Source organism: Hippoglossus hippoglossus, chromosome 12 (genome assembly GCF_009819705.1).
Source record: "Hippoglossus hippoglossus isolate fHipHip1 chromosome 12, fHipHip1.pri, whole genome shotgun sequence".
NCBI classification, from domain to species: domain Eukaryota; kingdom Metazoa; phylum Chordata; class Actinopteri; order Pleuronectiformes; family Pleuronectidae; genus Hippoglossus; species Hippoglossus hippoglossus.
The window spans coordinates 6750604-6770000 of NC_047162.1; the positions used below are offsets into that span (position 1 = coordinate 6750604).

At 38.6% G+C, this 19397-nt stretch overlaps 2 protein-coding genes across 3 annotated transcripts; both read left to right on the plus strand.

Moving 5' to 3' along the window:
- The first annotated feature begins 4590 nt into the window (after positions 1–4590).
- Positions 4591–8435, plus strand: ptcd2 (pentatricopeptide repeat domain 2). The gene is made up of 10 exons (XM_034603048.1): positions 4591–4730; positions 5435–5527; positions 5606–5735; positions 6141–6258; positions 6371–6449; positions 6532–6623; positions 6730–6843; positions 6944–7018; positions 7103–7216; positions 7896–8435. The coding sequence occupies exons 1-10, from the start codon at positions 4622–4624 to the stop codon at positions 8115–8117; spliced, it is 1146 nt and encodes a 381-aa protein (XP_034458939.1). The 5' UTR covers positions 4591–4621; the 3' UTR covers positions 8118–8435.
- A 1877-nt stretch (positions 8436–10312) lies between these two features.
- Positions 10313–17796, plus strand: cacfd1 (calcium channel flower domain containing 1). 2 transcript variants are annotated; one of them, XM_034602204.1, is made up of 5 exons: positions 10313–10864; positions 12367–12439; positions 13362–13487; positions 14089–14196; positions 14371–14636. In XM_034602204.1, the coding sequence occupies exons 1-5, from the start codon at positions 10756–10758 to the stop codon at positions 14381–14383; spliced, it is 429 nt and encodes a 142-aa protein (XP_034458095.1). In that variant the 5' UTR covers positions 10313–10755; the 3' UTR covers positions 14384–14636. The 2 variants fall into 2 exon arrangements, with proteins under 2 accessions (XP_034458095.1, XP_034458093.1); XM_034602202.1 differs by lacking the exon at positions 14371–14636 and adding an exon at positions 14645–17796 and having other exon boundaries at positions 10318–10864.
- The last annotated feature ends 1601 nt before the right edge of the window (positions 17797–19397 follow it).

Below are 19397 nucleotides of genomic sequence, written 5' to 3' on the forward strand. Positions count from 1 at the left end.
GATGTGTCTGTCTTCTCTAAACAATTCATACAGCTCAGTTGTGTTATTGTGTACTATATTATGGTAGTATAACAGTAAGGTAGTGTGTTCTCATTATAGGTGAAAGTGCTTCTACACATTGCTTTTTATTGCTTGTAAACGTAATGGAGCAACAGAGAGATATAACTGAGCTTGTCATCTGGCTACAAATACTTTATAGACTCAATATTTGACTTCTTATCTCATCTGTTTGTTGGTATTTTAAGCCTATGTTTATTTTGTATCCTCGTTAAAAACTCAATCCATTTACAATATTGTAGTGACTGGTATTGTAGTGAAATATTGTATGACCTATGGGTGCTAATTAGATAGACATCCCAAACTGGCAACAAACAAATTCCTCTATGAAAATGATAATGAAAGAGAACATAACTGTAGCTCTAATGTGATATGCTCACAGATGATTGGCTGTTAGTGTCATCGTGGCCCAGGAGGGAAGTCATTCTTTTTGGTCTCCTTGGTTACAAGTGTCCCCGAGAGCCAGACAGGACAGATGGGGGGATGTATGTTTGCATGGAGAGATGTGTGTGGTGTGGACAGAGGCAATGACAAGAGCAGACTAATCAAACTACCATGGAGTGTACTTAAGCCTAATTTCCTGATTAAATCCTGTAGGTAATTTGCCCTGACTCATCCCATCAATAAAACAGTAGGGTGTGGTCACAGCTTGGCATCTTTGGAACGACTCAATAATAAAAAAAAGTATTATCATAGTGCCTAACATGCATATCCTTTGTAGTGCAGATACAGCACCTGCAGTGGAAGAACATGTAATAGCTGCAGTCAGCAGGAGCATGGAGTGAAGCAGCAGTGCTGAGCCTCCCCTTCTACTGCAACAGGGGAAAAAAACAACCTCTTATGAAACCACATTTGAATTTACTGCATCTGGATTTTTATACGGATCGGCACCATATTACACACACTCCTAAATATCAGTCCCTTAAACGTGTGATTTTCATCAAGATCCATGAATTTTTCTTTGAGAAATCAAGGATAATGTTGAAAAAGGCCTTATGTTGGGGGTAAAAATCCTGGATAGGCAATAATTTTAAGGGATTTTTCTGACCCATACTACATCCTTCCTCCAAGTTTCTTGGAGATCTGTCCAGTAGTTTTTGCACAATGCTGCTAAATAAGACACAGACAACAAAAAAACGCAGATGGAAACACAACCTCCTTGGTGGAGGTGAAAATAACAAATTAATAGAATATTTGTAGCTCTGATTATCTATAAGTATATCTAGAATATGGATAATGCCAAATGCATATGAGCGAAATAATAATTGAAAGCATATTATCTCCTCCAGTCCGCAGTCAATTGAAATGTGGCTTGGATCTGAGGCCCCGGGGATACTAAGTGAGAAGGCAGAGGAGGATGGGAGCCGAGCAGGATAAGAGGACATGTCTCCACAGCATCCTTTTGTTGTACAGTGGGACGACCACAAGTCCACATCTTTGATGTCTCTCAGCAAGGGAACAATCAGCGGCTGAACCAGACTCTCAGAGGTTTTCAGCGGTAACTGGAAAGTGTTTGCATTTCCTTCCATGTAGAATTATAGTATTATACACAAGTTATGCAAATGAGACAACATCCCTATTACTTTTCCGAACCGAACACGCAGCCACAGACGTTTATGATTTAGTGGGAAATCAGTCCCTGAATTGAAGAGGCATGAATATAAATGAATGTCATATGTCTTGGGAAAGATGGAAGCAAACCTATTTAATTGTCTTTCGAGGACAGTGCCTTTATAACTGGCACGCTGGCTGACGCAGTGATCACTACCAGCTGTTTGTTTTTTTTATTCCTGTGCCAAACCTCTTTCAGCAGGGACATTTATTAATGATGATGGGACACCCCAGGCACTTTCCAATACTAAAAGGAAGGGCATGCAGGGATAAATCAAAGAAGATGTAAGAGCTACTATCTGTGGGCAGAACCTGGCTGAGTCCAAATGCTAAAAAAAGACCAGCACTGCATTATGTAAGCAAGTTGCCACGAGCTGTCACCACACTAAGCGATCAACCTGTCGATATACAGGTGCTGAATGTAGGAAATACTGTTTTTAGATGCATGCAAACATACATATATGCAGAGAGGAGGAGAGAACCCCTCAGAGATGCATACACCTTGTAAGATACCATAAATTATCCAGGGCCCTGCCTTTGATTGGCTGAGCAAGCAATCTCAGCTGGATGGGCTGAGGTCTTGTTGCTAAGGCAACAGTGGGGCACCTCCCTGTCCCAGCCCTATTTTCTTCCTGCAAGATGATCTGACTTGATTAATTTAAGAAGCACCTTAATCATTTGAAAGATTTTTTTCCACCTTGTTTCTCCAGATGTCTGCAGGTCCAGCAGTTCTGTTTCACATATAAGCCAGTACATCCTGTAGCTGGTGATAACTCACATCTTACTATTAAATCCTGTGTGAGGAAACAATAATAATGACACATTTGTCTTTCAAACACTTTTTATAATCAAGACTCTGACCCAATAAATCTAAACATGAAGAGCATTTTCAAGAGTTCAAGATGAATCTATAATATCAGGTATTATGTTCCATATTGATTTATCATACCAATGTAGAATATTCATACCATTTATATTGTTTATCAAACTATTTCAGGCACTGAACTCTCTTGACTTGTGTTTGCTCATTGAAAAACTTTATTTTATACTAATTTTGCTTGTATTTATATTTTATTATATAGTTGCTTCCTTTTTTTCTTGAATACTTTAATATTTAATGGTAAATTTCAAATGTATGTCCTTTAAGGAGAAAATGCAGCAGCAGTCCTTTCTAAAGATGTCAGAGCTTGGTTACATAATGCCGTGGAGGTCAGAGGGTTCACTAACTAGTGGCAGGGTTCAGCTCTCACTGAGGCCTACCATAATGAAGTAGAGGAGTCAATACAACTTACTTAAAATAAAATGCTTAAACTTAAAATTTAGATTTTAAAAGCTCCAGCAATAACAACAAAATTAGTATAATAATTACTTGCACATTCATTTTAATAGGTCGTCAGTCTACTAGATATAGTACGCTAAAATGTATGCATTGTAAAACAACATTCCTGCAATAAATCATATAATCATGAAGGTTATAATATCCCACACTATTTATTTTAAAAAGGTTATGAGTCATTTTCATGTCTATTTTGGAGGATGCAATGTTTGGTGCTGTTGAACTGCACTGAGTTATAATTTCAGGTGTTTGTTATTTTATTATATATTATTAAATATTGTTTTATATTTATTTTATCCATGGAGTTGACAAAATAATGGAAACACCAGTCTGGTGTTATTCTGTGGAAAGAGCTTTACCAAACAAATTGTTGATTAACTGATTGGTTGATTTTTATAGAATTTACTTCCAAATTTTTTGATAATCAAGTATTATTTTAATTTATTTTACAAACAAACAGATTCATTCAGAGCTAAAACATATTCCTGAGGGACGTACAAAGCACTGAGGAGTCATATTTATTAAACAATTAAAGTGAGTTCCAAAGTCTTCACCAGACCTGTTTAAAAAGCAGGGAGACAGCTCTACCTGCTGGACAAGATATAAAAGGTTGGTTAGCTGTAGAAATGCAGAATAGATGAATTACACAGGAATAAATCCCTATTTTATCATTGACTTAAAAGATGATAATGGTAATTTGTTAGATTATGAGCTATTCTGCACCATACATAATTTAAACCTTTGTTAATTAGACTTTATTAAATTACATAAAGCACTTCCCCATGAATATGTGTTCCTGACAAAAAATATATTGGCAAACCATCCCATAGAAGTACAAATGGCCCCACTCTCATAATCAAAGAATCTTCATCATGGACAACAAATGTAATAATTATTTTAAAAGGAATTGTCTTACTTAAAATGATTTTTCGCAGGAAAAACAAAAAACAAAAATAACATCTTACACGAATTTGATCAACATTCAATTCGTGAGCTAAAAACAATGATTTATATACCAACCAAAACATTTCAGAGTTGTGACTCCTATTCCTTGTGTATGAAAAGCTTTGCCAGACATAGAATTGCATTACAACAGAGTTCATCGTTTTTGTTTTGTAAAATTAAACTAAAATGTAATATTATCTTTAGATATAGAATATATGTATTGCAAAAAAAAACGTGTATCCATTTGTGAATATCAGCCCAGATTGAATGTATCACACTACATATATATACAAGAATATATGTCCAGTCGATTCAATGTCATTTGCACAAATTAAACACTTGTTGTCATTAATGTTAAAACGTGATCTAAGTCATTCTGTGGAAAGATAAAAGTCATAAATCTGAAATGTGTTTAGTTTTTTAGATTAATCAACTTGTCCTGCTGGGGGCCGCCATGTTGGACGATATCAACTGCAAACCGGGTATTACGACTTTAATTCCAAAATCTAAACAGACCGTCCTTGTAGAATGTAAAAAACAAATATTGGTATGATTAAAGTTCATTTAAAACTTTGTTGAGCTATTCGTGGCGTCAATTCGACTTTTAAACTTCTATAATATCTCTGAGAACACCCCCCCTGTTTGCATCGTAATGGTGCAGTCGGTGGCAGTATGGCGCTGAGGAGACTCGGTAGATGTTGTCGGTCGTTAGCACACGAGTCCGGTAAAGGAGGATTATTCCGTGTTTTACCGTCCGGATGGTTGGAAACATGTTCAGGAGGTAAAGACCAACTCGAGCTCCTGTCGTTCTCCAGGTCTGACACTCAGATCCCCATTAGAAGTGTCTGGTTCCCTCTCAGAGACGAGCTCCGTTAGCATGTTGTTATTAACCTACAACGTCCACAAGTTTAAACTAATCTGACACCAACTGTGTAATAATGTCACATTAATGATGATCACCAGGCTCTCGCTGCTGTAACAGTTTATATATATATATATAATTTGCTCTGTTGCTTTACAGTAAAGTTTGTAAAAGCTGTGAACATTTAAGCTACCTGGCTAAATATAAGGTCATAAACCTCCTTAAGGGCTAAGAAGAAAATATCAAGAGCAAGAAATAAAATGAAATAATTTCTTCTTCAGATGCAACATATTAGATATTGTTCTTACAGTAGTAAAGATTTAGATCGTGTTGAGATTAATCCAATTATGCTCAGTATACACTTAAACGATATCAAATAAGGCTTGGGCTCTGTGGCCCCTGGGCATTAAGCTGCTCTGCAGACTTGTCCATGATATGATATCACGGTCTGTCAAGGGAGAAAGCTTCTCTCACGTTGATTTGATTTTTGTTTATTTATGATGGTTGTTTAGCCAGTGATGACACTGACTAAAAATGATACCACCCTCATTTCTAGTACTGCACAACTCAGCTGCTTCTTTTTTTTATATCTACTGACATCTTACAAACTGTTGTCTCTGCAGCCAAGAGGCACCTGTTGTCAGAAGATGTCATCAAGCTTCAGGACTTTCAGGAAAAGAAGCTGACCGTGGCTCACCTCGCCACTGGATCCAAAGGTAAAGTAGTTCCTGTCATTAGCTCTAAGCTGCTGTAAATTGTCTCATATCATAATACAACTTTTTTTTTTTTTTAAGGGAATTATGTTGAGCTGTTCAGTGAGAAGCTACAAAGGAACGAGTTGATACTGAAAGATGAGCTGAAGCTTCTCCTTCACCTGTGCCAGTCTGGGGACGACTTGGTGATAGCCAGAGATGCAATCTATAGGTAAAGACAACCTTTATTGAAAGTTTTGTAACACACAAACAAGCTGCGCAAGACATTTTTAAAATATGTCTCCAATGTGGCTTTGACTGTCAGGATGTCAAGTATCTTAATTCAATACAGATGATCCTTTATTTTTGTATTCTTCTATCTATTTTACTTTTAACATATTACTCTTTAAACTACATATTTATACAGATATATCTTTTTTACTTGTTATATATTTTTTAAATCTCTATGTCTTCCTCTGCTCACATTAATCTCTTTTATTGTGCTCCTTTAACTAACTGACATGTGCTCTTTGAATTTTTGAATTTTAACTTCCCTGCTCAGCTCCTTGAATCCACCTCCGTGTATGAAATGTGCCTCATAAATAAAAGTGCCGTGCCTTTATTTTTCTCTCACAAGGTATCACACAGAGAACCGAAACATGGCGTATGGGGAGTTTAAGTTTGGTCCTCTCTTCGTTAGACTGTGTTATGAAATGGGTCTGGAGGACATGGCTGCTGCTGCACTTACAGATAAGGTCAAATATTATATCAGCCACTACACTGGTTTTTCACAAACTGTTTTAGTTGTAAGTTGTGTGTGAATTTTATACATAAACATATATATTTTCTCCAACTTTTTCTAAACAGAGCATGAAAGGGTTTTTCAACGATGCAACGTCCTTTAACATCGCCGTAGACATGTTGTTCACAAAAGGCTCTTATGAAAGTAAGTGACAATTTAACCTTCTAGTGTTTTTTCTAAAATTGTTTCTACATGTTCATAATTTTGTAAACGCTGCCTGTCACAGATGCTCTGGAGGTATTAAGAACCATGAGGAACCAAGGTATACCATTCAACAAAGACACACATACACTGGCAACCGGCACCTGCTATAAACTGGTAACATTTGAATTATTTTATCTACAATTTAAATAAATGGGATAATTTATTTTTTGTATGGATCATGTGTTTGCTGTAGACTTATGTCCTGCTTTATGTTGCTCAGAACACTACAGAGTCCTACAGAATCTGCAAGTCTCTGATAGAGGAGGGACAGACCAAAGGACACTTCATCCCCAGACATGCTTACTGCTTCGCTGTAGCATTAGCACTCAGGCAGGTGAGTTCTATCTCTTTCTTTTACCTTTTATCATTCAATAACACATGGAAAATATTTAACTATCATCACTCATCTGTTCTCTCTTTCTTTTTTCTTCCAGAGTGACGTTGAGAAAGCACAGTCACTGTATTCACAAATCATGAGCACAGATAGCAGATTGTGTCAAAATTTGAAAGTAAGTGTGCATGTTATGGTTGTGTTGTACATTTATAATTATTATAATTTTTTTATTTGTTAATGTTTTCTTATTGTGCTTTAGGTTGTGATATTAGCCATGTCAGGAGCAGTGAAAAGTGCCATTTCCAGCCTGTGTGCAGCCGTGTTACCTAAAAGCCCTTCTTTTGTCAAGAAGCCTGAATTTTCACAGGAGGTGGTGAGTTCAACTCCTTAATGTTTGCTCAATGACACAGATGCTACAACAATGAAGCGATAGCTAAAGATACAGTGACATAGTCACATAGTCACTGTATCTTCAGTCATAGTAGCAAAATAGTAAATAGCTTGAAGGCCACTCGGAGAGCACATACCTCTGTATCCCTTCACAGTCCCCTAATGAAACCACATTTAAATCCACTAGATACAGATTTTTATTTGGATTTGCACCAAATTGCACACTCAGGCACATGTGTGTTATTATTTTTTTCATCAAGATCCATGAATTATTCTCAATGAAAATGTGGCAATACAAAATGTTAAAGAAAGTGGGGAAACCTAAATTGGGTGGGGTTCTCCCTGGACCCATACCACATTGTTCCACCAGGTTTCGTGGGAATCCGTCCACAAAGATTTTGCATAATCCATCTGAATAAATGGACAAATGTTGACAAAAACATAAATGTGTGGTAATTAGTGCTTGTATGCTGGTGGAGGAGTTTTTACAACCTATACAATTTATCATTTGAACAGAATAGTATAAAACCTAAGGCTCCTTCACTTGATTTTTGATTAGAATGATCAGGAAAGGATACTCAAAATATCTTGTGCAAGCTACAGAGATAGATTTGTAAAAAAACAAACTGCTCATAAGGAGTCTCTCATTACGCCTTTCTCAGGTGGATTTGCTGCGCTTGCGGACTAAAGGCGGATCACACATGAGGGAAGTGGAGCAGATAGTGACTCGGCTTGAACGAGCCGGTCAGGTGACTCAGCAGACCGTCGACGACATGCTGTGCCACACGCCCACAGGGAAGAGGAAACCAGCGCCAATAATGGAGGAGAGGAGGTTCAGCAGAAGGACTCTGAGGCCACTTCAGTCCACCCTGCTGTCAGAATGAGACGCCTGCTTTCACTATTATCAATCATCTGACCACAGAGATGACTTTGTCGAGATGATCTACCTCCTAAACACAGATACAGTCGACAATCTGCAGATTGGACTTTGTTCCTACTTTTTGTCCCTATCCTACATTTAACGAAAAAGGTCACAGTCCAGGTTTGTGCAGCAGGCATTTAAGAAAAACAACATCTTAATGACTTTTCCTTTCAGGATCTGATATGGATAACGTGAGTGATTTAGTAAGAATATGTTGTATATAAAAGTGTGAATGAGTGTTAAAGATGAAACGGATATTTAATAAAAAAAATACATAATTTGTTCTGCTTTTGATATAAATGCTTTATCTAACCTGCATGGTAGCAGCCACCAGTTTGTGCCTCTCATATATTACAAATCACAGTCGAGTCACAGAGCCAGTCATCTTTTCTCCGTAAAATAAATACCTGGTAGCCATTGATAAACAAAGAATGTTCTTAAATATTAGCGTACAAAGCCCTGAAGGTATTTTCTGAACAATCAAAGACTCTTCTAAATAACGAGAGGGAACAAATCACATCTGCTTCACAGCGGTACAGAAGTTTATACAGTTTTATTAAATTGTGCCAAACAAAAGGTAGCCAGAAGTTACATATAGAATCTTAATTTGTATGACATCGAACATATTTTAAGTTTTATTTTCAGTTATATTTATCTTTCCTACTGTCACAGTACAGTGTTTTGTATTTTATATAAAAAATGTCTAGATCTTGCACAAATCAATGAGAATGTAATTTTAAGATACTTGATAGGACATGTCTCACTTGCAGCTTGGCAAACAAAGGATTTTTTTGTCAGCTAGGTAGGTAGGGAAGAGGGGAAGGATTCTGGAAAAATACCCAATGTTGTGTTGGGACAAGAGATAAATTATTAATGTGTGCCAGGACCAAATACAAAAAATGGGGCTGAAGAAAGATAAATAAAAAATTTAATTTAGTTTAAAATGAGGTTAACCAAGTTTCAGGAGCAGGGACATTCCTCAACCACACCTGTAAATAGCTTTCAGTCTCCATATACCCAACCAACCCATCAGGCTCTGGCTCAGATTTCCTCACCCACCCTTTCCCTTCCCTTCATCATACACCCTTCTACCTCATCCCAACCCACATCCCCCCCATCATCCTCTTTCCCTCTCCCTCCCTTATCCCTTCATATCCAGTTTGGTGCATACCTCTTGCATGTCTCATTCTAGTCACTGGCTGGGGGTAATAAGCTCAAGTTTAGTGATGCCTGAGACACACTGAGTCTCCCTCTGTCACTAGTGCCCCCCCCCCCCCCCCCCCCCCCCCCCCCCCCCCCCCCCCCCCCCCCCCCCCCCCCCCCCCCAGACCACCTTATCAGACTCATCTTCAGCTCGACCCCTTCCCTCAGCATCCATTCATTTCTCCTCAACATCAAATATATCAATTTCCTTTAGAAACCTTCAAACTACATGACCTAGAAAATCAAATAAAATGTGAAATACATTTGAGGATTCAAGTTTAAAACCAAAGTGTTTACTATATAATTACTGGATCAGTAATAATTATTAATTTAGCAGGTAAGTAAACAACAGGCAGGTAACAGATATGCAGAGGATTATTGGACATGAATTAAATAATGAGTTTCGAAGCCTGATGACGTGTGATGAATAGAACAGAATAGCTCTTTATTGTCATTGTTAAAGACAGCGAAAATCTGCTCTTCACGAAGTGTGCAGTATAAAAGGAGATAGTATAAATAGCAGTAATATGTATGATATATGAGGTTATTGTACTCAGAAATTAGTTCTTCAGTTTAAATATAATTGTTGGTAAAGGGGAAAAGACTCAAAAGTTTTATTATGTTTTTAACCAAATATTTCTTTTTTACAAATATATAACTATCATTAATATCAGATATATTTTGACTTGTATGATATTTGACTTGAAACTTTCAGGTCGGTTTAAAGGTTATTAAACAGCTTTAGCAGGTTGTGCGTTTTGCTGAGTGATGATCGTTTTGCTCTGTGATTTAAGTGGGATGATAACAACAAAGTATGAAGTTGACACCCCCACAGCTGCAGATGTAAACAAACCCTGACGCGCAGGAACTCTCTCCCACAATGCACCGCCCACACCAGCTGAGCAGCTGGGGAGGAGAGCAGCTCTGTGATTGTTTAAAACCATAGACCATAGACTCTTTATTAAAAAAAAAAAAAAAGGCTTGAACCCAAACAAAGCGATCGGGAGTTTTATAGATTTAACTTTAAATAATAAAAGCGTTTAAGTTCATGTGCTTCATTTCTTTACGAGTGGAGGACGGATGCTGGCTGACATCTGCTCCTAGCGGCAGCCGGGGGGCGGTGCTGTTAGCATCAGCTAGCTGGTTAGCTGAGGCTGACTGACGGGGGCGCCGCTGGTAGCATCGGGCAGCTGGACCCAACTGCAGCAGACGAAAGGAAAGACTTTGTATTTGATCAAAACAAATCCTTAAAAGTGAAAATACATCACCGAAAGCGAGTGTCGCTTTGTTTCTAGCGAGTTAGCAGTTAGTTTCGGGCTAGCTAACTTCAGCTTAGCCATTGTTAGCTGACATCTGTAAACACTGGCTGTGTGTGTAGCTTTAGCCAAACAAGCACAATGAGCTCCGAAGCGGCCGCAGCGGCCACGAAAGCCGCCCCGGACGATGACGGCATGACGTGGTGGTACCGATGGCTGTGTAAAATAGCTGGGGTTCTGGGAGGAATCTGTAAGTACTTGGAAAAGTCCATTTATTCAGTCATATGAGGAGTTTAAACGGTGTATGTGCCAAATATGTGCAGTGAATCCAAGTATTGAATGTGTTGTGCACCAGTTTCCAATGATATAGGTTTAATTTGGGGTGTTTTCTGGGACCTGCCAGTGCATGTCCTCTCCTGCCTGCACACCTCACACTGTGCACTGTGTTGACTTTTCAGCCCTTGTGTTAAAATAAGAGTCAAATCATAAACAGGACAGATCAGGATCAGATTGCTGTTTTGGAAATCAGGTTATTTCTTGTGTACATGCTGCATTTCCTCTGCTCAGCCATGCTCCACAAAAGCTTTGTTCCAGCCCATTGTCCCCATCACTGCAGCAGCCACCACCCAGCCCTGCCTGTGCCTCTGTGTGTGTGTGTCTGTCTCATACCACAACAGCTTGTCATTCCTGGATTAACAGGGTGATATGCACACACCGTGTCCCCCAGCAGGTACTTTGACTGCTGCTGTGCAGTGATCCAGCAGCGTTGCCACCCATCCTGCCTCCCCCCCATCCCACCCGTCTCCCCTTCACAGTGACACCAGAGCCTGGATCACGTTAACCACCCGGGTGACTGCATATCCAATGGGCTCTGTATTATTGAGGAGGCTGGAAGGTCTAAAGGAGCAGGGTGTGCAATGTAGTTGTTCCACTGTTTGTGACACTGTGACAGTTCATACACACATCGGGCTCATTTACCCTTCATTCTCACTGTGGGGTTTCTTGCCTGTAGCAGTAGTACAGTATGGTGTTGACTCATAAATACTAATGTTTATATTTAACACTTACTTTTTGTTGGTTTGTTAATCAAAGTAAAACTCCATGGCAAATTCTCTAAATGCCTATGTAGAAAACACCCAGAGTTATCATTAGCAGAAGCTTATGTGAAACAAATTATCTTGTAATTACCTTGATGGTAATTTGTGTCAGATTTGATGTGGGTAATTAATTTCCTGTCAGCGCATCTTTCATTACAGCTTATAAATCAAGATATCAGTGATGTATTACCTTATTTTGTTGAAGTTTCTCAGGTGGTTGCAAAGTGATTTTCTGTTAGGCAATGTAAAACCAAAGTGTGAAGACAGTGATGCCTGTGTGCATCTATTTCCATGTTAGTATATAGATGCCTAATTTACATTCAAATGTAGAAAAATCCACATGTTCCTCATTGTTGGTTATAGTTTACAGGCGTTAACACACCAATCACTCACAGCATATAATCTACATGAAACGTTAGTATGTAGTTATCATAGTTTTCACAATAGAAGTGATTGAACTGTGTCACGTAGCAGCAACATCCATAAGATCTATTCTGTCCTCTTAGATTTTTCATCAATGTAATGTAGACAGACAGACAAATATGAAGAAAGAGAGGGAGAGATAGTACTTTATTAAACCTAGAGGGAAATTTCAGTCTGTACGGTGCTAGTGGGTCTAATATCTTTTGTCTTTTGTTTTGTCCAAATCATGCAGCCTGTGCCGTCTCAGGAGTGTGGAACTGCGTCACCGTGAACCCTTTGAACATTGCTGCTGGAGTGTGGATGGTGTAAGTCAACATACTATATATATAAAAAATATATTTCTTTTAGAATATATTTACAGAAAAGTGTTGATGATAATTGTATCAAATGAATAAGACAATCCTTTAAAATGTCTCTGTTACAGTTTGATTAAGGTGTCAACCTGCCTTTCATGAGCTGTTAAAGTTTTCTGAAGCACAAACTATCCTAAACATAAATGACTGATCAGACCTTTACCGTCCAGATTTCCAGTTTTGTAATAAACACTTTTTAAAGATCTAGATTATTTATTTCATTGAGATCATTTATTTATTAGTATGTACAGTATTATCTTACATCAATAGTAAACAGTAGTCTCATGTTGCCATGCAGCCACACCTACGTCACTGCTCAAGTCAAGGCATAGACAACTTCTCGGTGTGAACATGTTTTGATACAGGTTGCAGTGTCTGGGGGGGTTTTGTGCAGCTAGAAACATATTTGCATCAATAGTTTAATGACTAATTTAAATGTTTGATAAATGGAAATTACAATCCAGACATTTTTTCAGGTTTATTCTTTACACCAGATCAAACTAGAGTAAAACATTTTTTTTTTTTAGAGCTGAAACAATATATGTTGATCAAAAACCTACTTTGGTAACTCACCACCTTGTTGAGTGCTTCACATTCCTTCAACTTGTCAGAAATAATTGTTAGTCTCAGCCCTGATTTCACAAAACAACCCACAGTAGAAACTTTCTATCTGGTTCTCTTTGACAGCAAACATGAACGTGCGGGCTACAGATCAAGATGTTACCTTGAATCATGACACTAACAGTATAATGGTCCTTCTCTGCTCCTCTACTGTGTTTAAACTCCTGACCGCCATCGTTTGAGCCTGAGCTGTGCCGTGGTTGAGATGAAAGTGCACAGGATGACTCCTCTTGTCCTCTCCTCCCCTCTCTAGGTTGAACGCTTTTGTGCTGTTCCTGTGTGAAGTGCCATTCTGCTGCCAGTTCATAGAGTTTGCTAATGCAATAGCAGCTCGTGCAGACAAACTCAAACCGTGGCAGAAAGCCCTCTTCTACTGTGGGTGAGAACAACTATTCATTGCACTTGGTTTATATCACTGGAGACTCTACTGCACGATATGAACTGTACAATTTTTAGAATGTGAGTTTCCGTCAGTGCCTAACATTGCATAAGCTGTTGGACACTTTTGGGAATTATGTTTTTTTTTGTACCTATCTTTATTAAAGACTGTTGTTAGAGCAGGACCGATTTCATAAAGCTGTCACGCAAAACCTTGTGCTTGCACTCAAATATACCCTGCTTGTGCTTAGATTTGCTTTGACAGACTTGTTGCACACAACATCCAAGCACAGATGAAAAAAATCGAAGAGCAGACATTTCGTGTGTGCACACAGATCTAACATGAGCTGAAGCTGAAGTGCAGGAAATCTGTCCCCGCAACAAAATACTTTGAGTGCAGGTGCACAGTCTGAGCACAAGCAGAGCAAATCTAAGTACAAGCAGGGGCTATTGAAGCGTTTTACAAAATCTGTTCTTTATAAAAGGTGGGGAAAATCCTGCACAGAGAATGCGGTTGTTTTTATCTACAGCACGTACTTGATATGATTTACTCATTTTTGTTTTTGTCTCTTGTTGCTGTCCCCTCGGTCGCCTGTTTTCAGGATGGCTCTGTTTCCCGTAGTGTTGAAATTCTCCATGACAACCTTGTTTGGGAACGCCATCGCCTTTGCTACAGGAGTTCTGTACGGCCTCGCATCTTTAGGCAAAAAGTAAGCTGCCTGGTACTAGTTCGTAACTTGTGATGACGTGCATCAAAGAACACAGATATTTTATATAACTTATTTACAGTATAATTTTGAATATAAGTTGTGCATTTTTAAATTACTCATACGTCTTAATGTCTCACCCATAAAACACTCTTCTAAAATGTGATATTATAACAGACTCCCTAATTAAAAGGCATCATGCTTCATTGAAATCAGCTAATAAGGTTTTTATTGTATCCATGAAAGTTGTAACAATTCTAATGAGCCTCCTTATTCATGCAAATTAACTTTTGACAAGGTCAGCGGTGTTATACCCGTACGATTAACATTGTCGCCCTGTCCTGTCATACCTGCTTTCCCTTTGTTTGCACTCATCTCTCCCTCCTCATAACTTCCTATTACCATCCTTCTCTCGCATCCCGCCCTCCCTTTCTCTCCTTCTCTCTCTCAGGGGAGATGCGGTGTCTTATGCCAGACTGCAGCATCAGAAACAGGGCGACGAAGAGAGGATGGCAGGGACGGAAAACGGCGCTCCAGAGTGAGGCATCTACCTTCCCAACCTCCCCCTCTTCTTTTCTTCAGCTCCTGCCCTCCATTCTTCCTCCCTCCCCCACTATCATTTCTGTCACTGCATAACAAAGGTATTGAGTTTATATAATCCCTTTAAAATTGCTGCATTCTTGTTATCTGGACCTAATAAGATGATGTTGGATTCAGTCCATTATTTGGTACCTGGTGTGCAAATCTCTTAAAATGTAAAGTTTTGTTTTCATGTTTCTATTCCTGCATATGGGTTGAATTTATTTATTACTTAGTCCCTTTGTTGCTGCTGTTGGTTGTGAACCCTCTTTTCAGGAAACGTGAGTAACTTCTTTGTAGCCCAAGAGCCTTTTAGGAAATCTGAATAGTAATTAATGTGATTGTAAAATGTAAATATTTGACTTCAGGTTGTTCACTATGACTTTGAGGCTGTGATTCAGAGTTGTCCGAGATGTACGGTGGGTAAAGATAAGCCAAAAATCCACAGATGTTCCGATTCATGTTTTTGGCAGCACAACCCAAATGTTGATACCAGCTTGTCTAACATTATTATCATCGCAAAGAGTTGGGGACCGTGGGGGGTTTCCAGCAAACTGGGCCATCTGCGTTTAATGTATGTCAAATCATAAAGGTGTATTGTTATGCCTGGTACTATTGTACAGCAACTACTTTTAGGACACTTTCAAACCTGAAAGACAAAACCATGGTTCAATTCTTTTGTTACATCGTTAACATTTGATCCAGTTAGGTCTAATTTCGCATTGTAATTTAGGGCTACAGACTTTTGTATGACATACATACTTTCTGTCATCACCTTCACTTCACATTGATGCGTTTGTAGATGGGCAAGCGCCTGATGTCAGGGTGTTGTCCAATTAGCAGGTTTTAGTCTCACTGTTTGAATTCTGAGAATGAATGAACTGGTTCATGTGGTTGATTTCCTTGCTACTGTAATGTCATCATGGTTTCACTACCAGCATCACCAACTTCAGGTGCAGTACTCCTCACTCAAGTATTATATTGTCTGAGGCGAAAACTTTATGCAAACCTGTGAACCGGTTCTGCTTCTTTCTTATCTTTGATTGTGTAATGGTGTCTCAATTGGTCTGAAAGTCCAAACTATCCCAAAACATTGTTATCACATGATCTGAGCCATGGTTCAGTTTGATCTGGTGCAGGACCACTTCTTTTTGTCGGACTAAATTATGGTCTGTTGGTCCTGATCCATGGTCCAAGGTACGTCTCACACCTGTTATTTGGGTTCAGACTAAACTAAAAGTCTAAAAGTCTGGAACAAACAAGGTGGGTGTGAAAGCGCCCTTCGTCCCCAAGTCTTGTGGTTGAAATGCAGAGTTAGACCCTGAGTTCCTCAAAAGGTTCATGGTCCCAGGGGAATGTTCCTTTTGGTGAAAATGACCTAATAGAAGAGAAACTGTTTTTGTATTAAAAGTTAGTTGAGGTCCCAATGAAGACAACTACTAGAAATGATCTGTTTCCATTTTGGATTGTAGTATTTTTAAACCTATCTTAGCACAGATTATGCAGCCAGTAGAAATAGCATCGAAGTGTATATTTCTAGAATCTATGAATAATGTCAAAAAGACTTTATCACCAGTTTGGTTGAAATCAACGTTTTGTTTTTTTAAATTTTGCAGATTGACAAATGACTTTTAGTCACAAAATCACAGCGAAATAATTGATTTAAGAATTTCCTCTGAGCTTTATAATTATGAATCACACAAAAACACACACACTCAGAGCTGCATATAGACTAGTAACACTTGTAGAGTAGAATTCACTTTCATCGAAAAACCAGTTTTTAGATTCCTTAAACATCTTTGGAATTACTCTGCAGACTCCACCCTATGTGCCTGAGAGTTGCATCTTAGAAATGACAATTCTGAAGTTTAAATACAAACCGAGTGATTTTGGTGTTATAGTGTTACACCCCCTGCACACATACAACTCTGAACTGCAGCTTCAAATTATTTATGAACATATACGGGCATTAGGGATGTTTTGAACATCAGGGAATGTATCTGGTAAACCCAAAGACACAGAAAGTTGAAAGTTTAGTTTTATTTTGTGCTTTCGTATGTTTATTTCCCCCCTTTGGTATAAGCTCAGTTAAAGCAACGCTGCACTAAACTTTGGTAGCATTGAAAAGAGGGAATTTCATTAAGAGCTTTCAGTGCATGGGTCCTTGTTTCCGAACGGTTGCTCGTGTCGGAGTAGCCGGTAGCCAGGATGTGGCTGCAGATTTTGTCTGAAAAACAGGAAAGTGCGCTTATTTCATTGGCTTTTATAAAAATGTGTCGTACTTTTCTTTCCTTTTCAATTCAGTTCCTGAATATTTGTTTGTGTTTTGTTATGAGTCTTAATTAGTACATTAAATGACCATTAAATTTGAATGAGGGGTAGTGAGTTGATTCAGGGACTAATTGGTGTGTATCCCACCCGATCCTCACAGCCACAGCTTGTCTTTGTCATTCAAATGAGTAACACAGTGGCCGACAAATATACAGGTTGTGTTCGTGTTGTTTTGTTGCCTTGCCTCTGTTGTATTGCCGATAACAAGGAATAAGTGTGGACACATACCTCTTACAGCTGTCTCCTGCTCATGTCTTGTTACTGGCCGGTCAGTGACTCGGTGGATTGCTCGCACATCACCACCAGCTCTCAGGTGACATACTTCGACAATGAACAGCGTAAAGATACAGTTAATAAAGTGGCGTATGATCATAGATATATGATACCCAGTGTGACTTATCACCCTACCAGAGCTAATGGAAAAACATTTTAAATGTTTGTGCTCACAAGAGGTTAAACACCAAGTACACACCAGCGATATGCTACAGTCTGACACTACACACACACATTCGCTCTTACACGGTTTAATAAGACGTAAAAACACTGCTCTCTTTGTCCAAAGCTGTCCACCCACCTGTCCGTTTTGAATTGTATTGTGTGTCCTTTGCTGTAAGGGTTGTGTATAATGTGTGTTCTGATGTGAATCCTCATCCTGTAATGAATTAGTGAATTAAAACAAACTTCCTACTACTGCTATGGTGTTGGCTTTTTATTTTTTATTTAACTTTTTAATTTTTTTTAATTTTTCCGAGCCGACGACATCCAGTGGCTGAAGGCACTATGTTTTTGGTTTGTGTGTCCGTCCGTCCGTCCCACTCTCGTGAACGCGATACCTTAAGAACGTCTCGAGGAAACTTCTTCAAATGGAAAATTCAATTGGACTCAAGGATTAACTGATTAAATGTTGGAAGCCAAAGGTCAGGGTGACCTCACAACACATGTTTTGCCCTCTTGAATGTGATGTCTCAAGACCGCCCTTGAGTGAATTTCTTCAACCTTTGGTCATTTGTCACTTGTACTAAAAGATAAAGTGATTACATTTCAGTGGTTAAAGAGAAAGGTCACAATGACCTTTTATGAGTCTGGGAAAAATATTATGTACACAGAAACTGCAGTGGTTGGCGGAGGCAAACAACCGCAGTGCAGTATTTATAGTTTATCAGAACCCAAATTACAGTATAAGTAATTGCACCCACTGATTAACACTTTGTCTCATAGAAGAAATCTATGTATATACTAGAATGTCACACATTATCAGGACCAAACTATACAACAGAAAGTAATGTCACATTTCAAGTCTGAGTGCCATCATTATCTAATTAATAATGGGAAAAAAAATCAGAACAACAGCTGAAAAAGGATATCAGGTCATGAAGAACTCTTCTTAAAATATCATCTCATCACAGAAATCCAGACCATCTTAAGTTTTCCATTCCTCAAATTGTATGAAATCCTTTAATTTTGTTGTTTGTTCAGAGACTTTAGATCTTAAGTGTGGTTAATTCTTTAAGTGATGAAGAGTAATGTAAACAAATTTTGAAATGACACTAAGATTCACTATGGCATAGAAGAGACGCTCAACTTGCAAAGGACATTTTTGAAGGTTGAGTGATGTCCGTAACATGCGACACATCCGGCCCCTCCATCCCCTCGCTCTGTCGTCTAATTATCCATGTGTCCCTCCACACTCCCCAGACTCCACCTGTAGGACACTTCAGGTGTTCTCACTCTGTCTCCATTTATTTTCTTTAAACACTAATGAACTCGGACTCATCACAGGTCGCCGCGGCCTTTCTGTGGGTGTGTTTTGCAGCAGCTGTGAACCATTGCACTAGAGATGAATGTGACATAATACTGATACAGCCTGATTGGAAATGTCACCGCTAATAGAAAAAATGGCGCCCGGTCTCTTATCATTAGTCATGTCTTCCACGACTGTCTGGCGTCATTAATCACATCTGCAGAGGGAAGAAGCACATCTATGAATTTAAATGCAACAAACTATGAACCAAAGTTAAAGGAGCTTTAAGTTAAAGTTTGACATTTTGGGAATTAAACAATTTTAATCCAGTGCCTGTGAGACTGACCTCCTCGTGTGGATGATGTGTTAACGTTACGTTAAAGGTTATTTTACATGTTTTTACTGGTAGTTATGCATGTTTAATTATGAATCAGATTAATGACGACCACAATTTAATTTAATCTGTATTATCTCAGCATTATCTCTCCCAAGTGTAGACTGGAATAATTTCTCTCTCACCTATTAAACATATTTCAATTTTAATATCTTGCAC

Bases quoted from the DNA above. Each gene is read 5' to 3' on its own strand.
- cacfd1 (XM_034602202.1), top strand. From the start codon at position 10,756: ATGAGCTCCGAAGCGGCCGCAGCGGCCACGAAAGCCGCCCCGGACGAT. The intron at 10,865-12,366 runs GTAAGTACTTGG...CAAATCATGCAG, and splicing joins TGGGGTTCTGGGAGGAATCT to CCTGTGCCGTCTCAGGAGTG. The intron at 14,197-14,644 runs GTAAGCTGCCTG...TCTCTCTCTCAG, and splicing joins CTCGCATCTTTAGGCAAAAA to GGGAGATGCGGTGTCTTATG.
- ptcd2 (XM_034603048.1), top strand. From the start codon at position 4,622: ATGGCGCTGAGGAGACTCGGTAGATGTTGTCGGTCGTTAGCACACGAG. The intron at 5,528-5,605 runs GTAAAGTAGTTC...TTTTTTTTTAAG, and splicing joins CCTCGCCACTGGATCCAAAG to GGAATTATGTTGAGCTGTTC. The intron at 7,019-7,102 runs GTAAGTGTGCAT...ATTGTGCTTTAG, and splicing joins GATTGTGTCAAAATTTGAAA to GTTGTGATATTAGCCATGTC.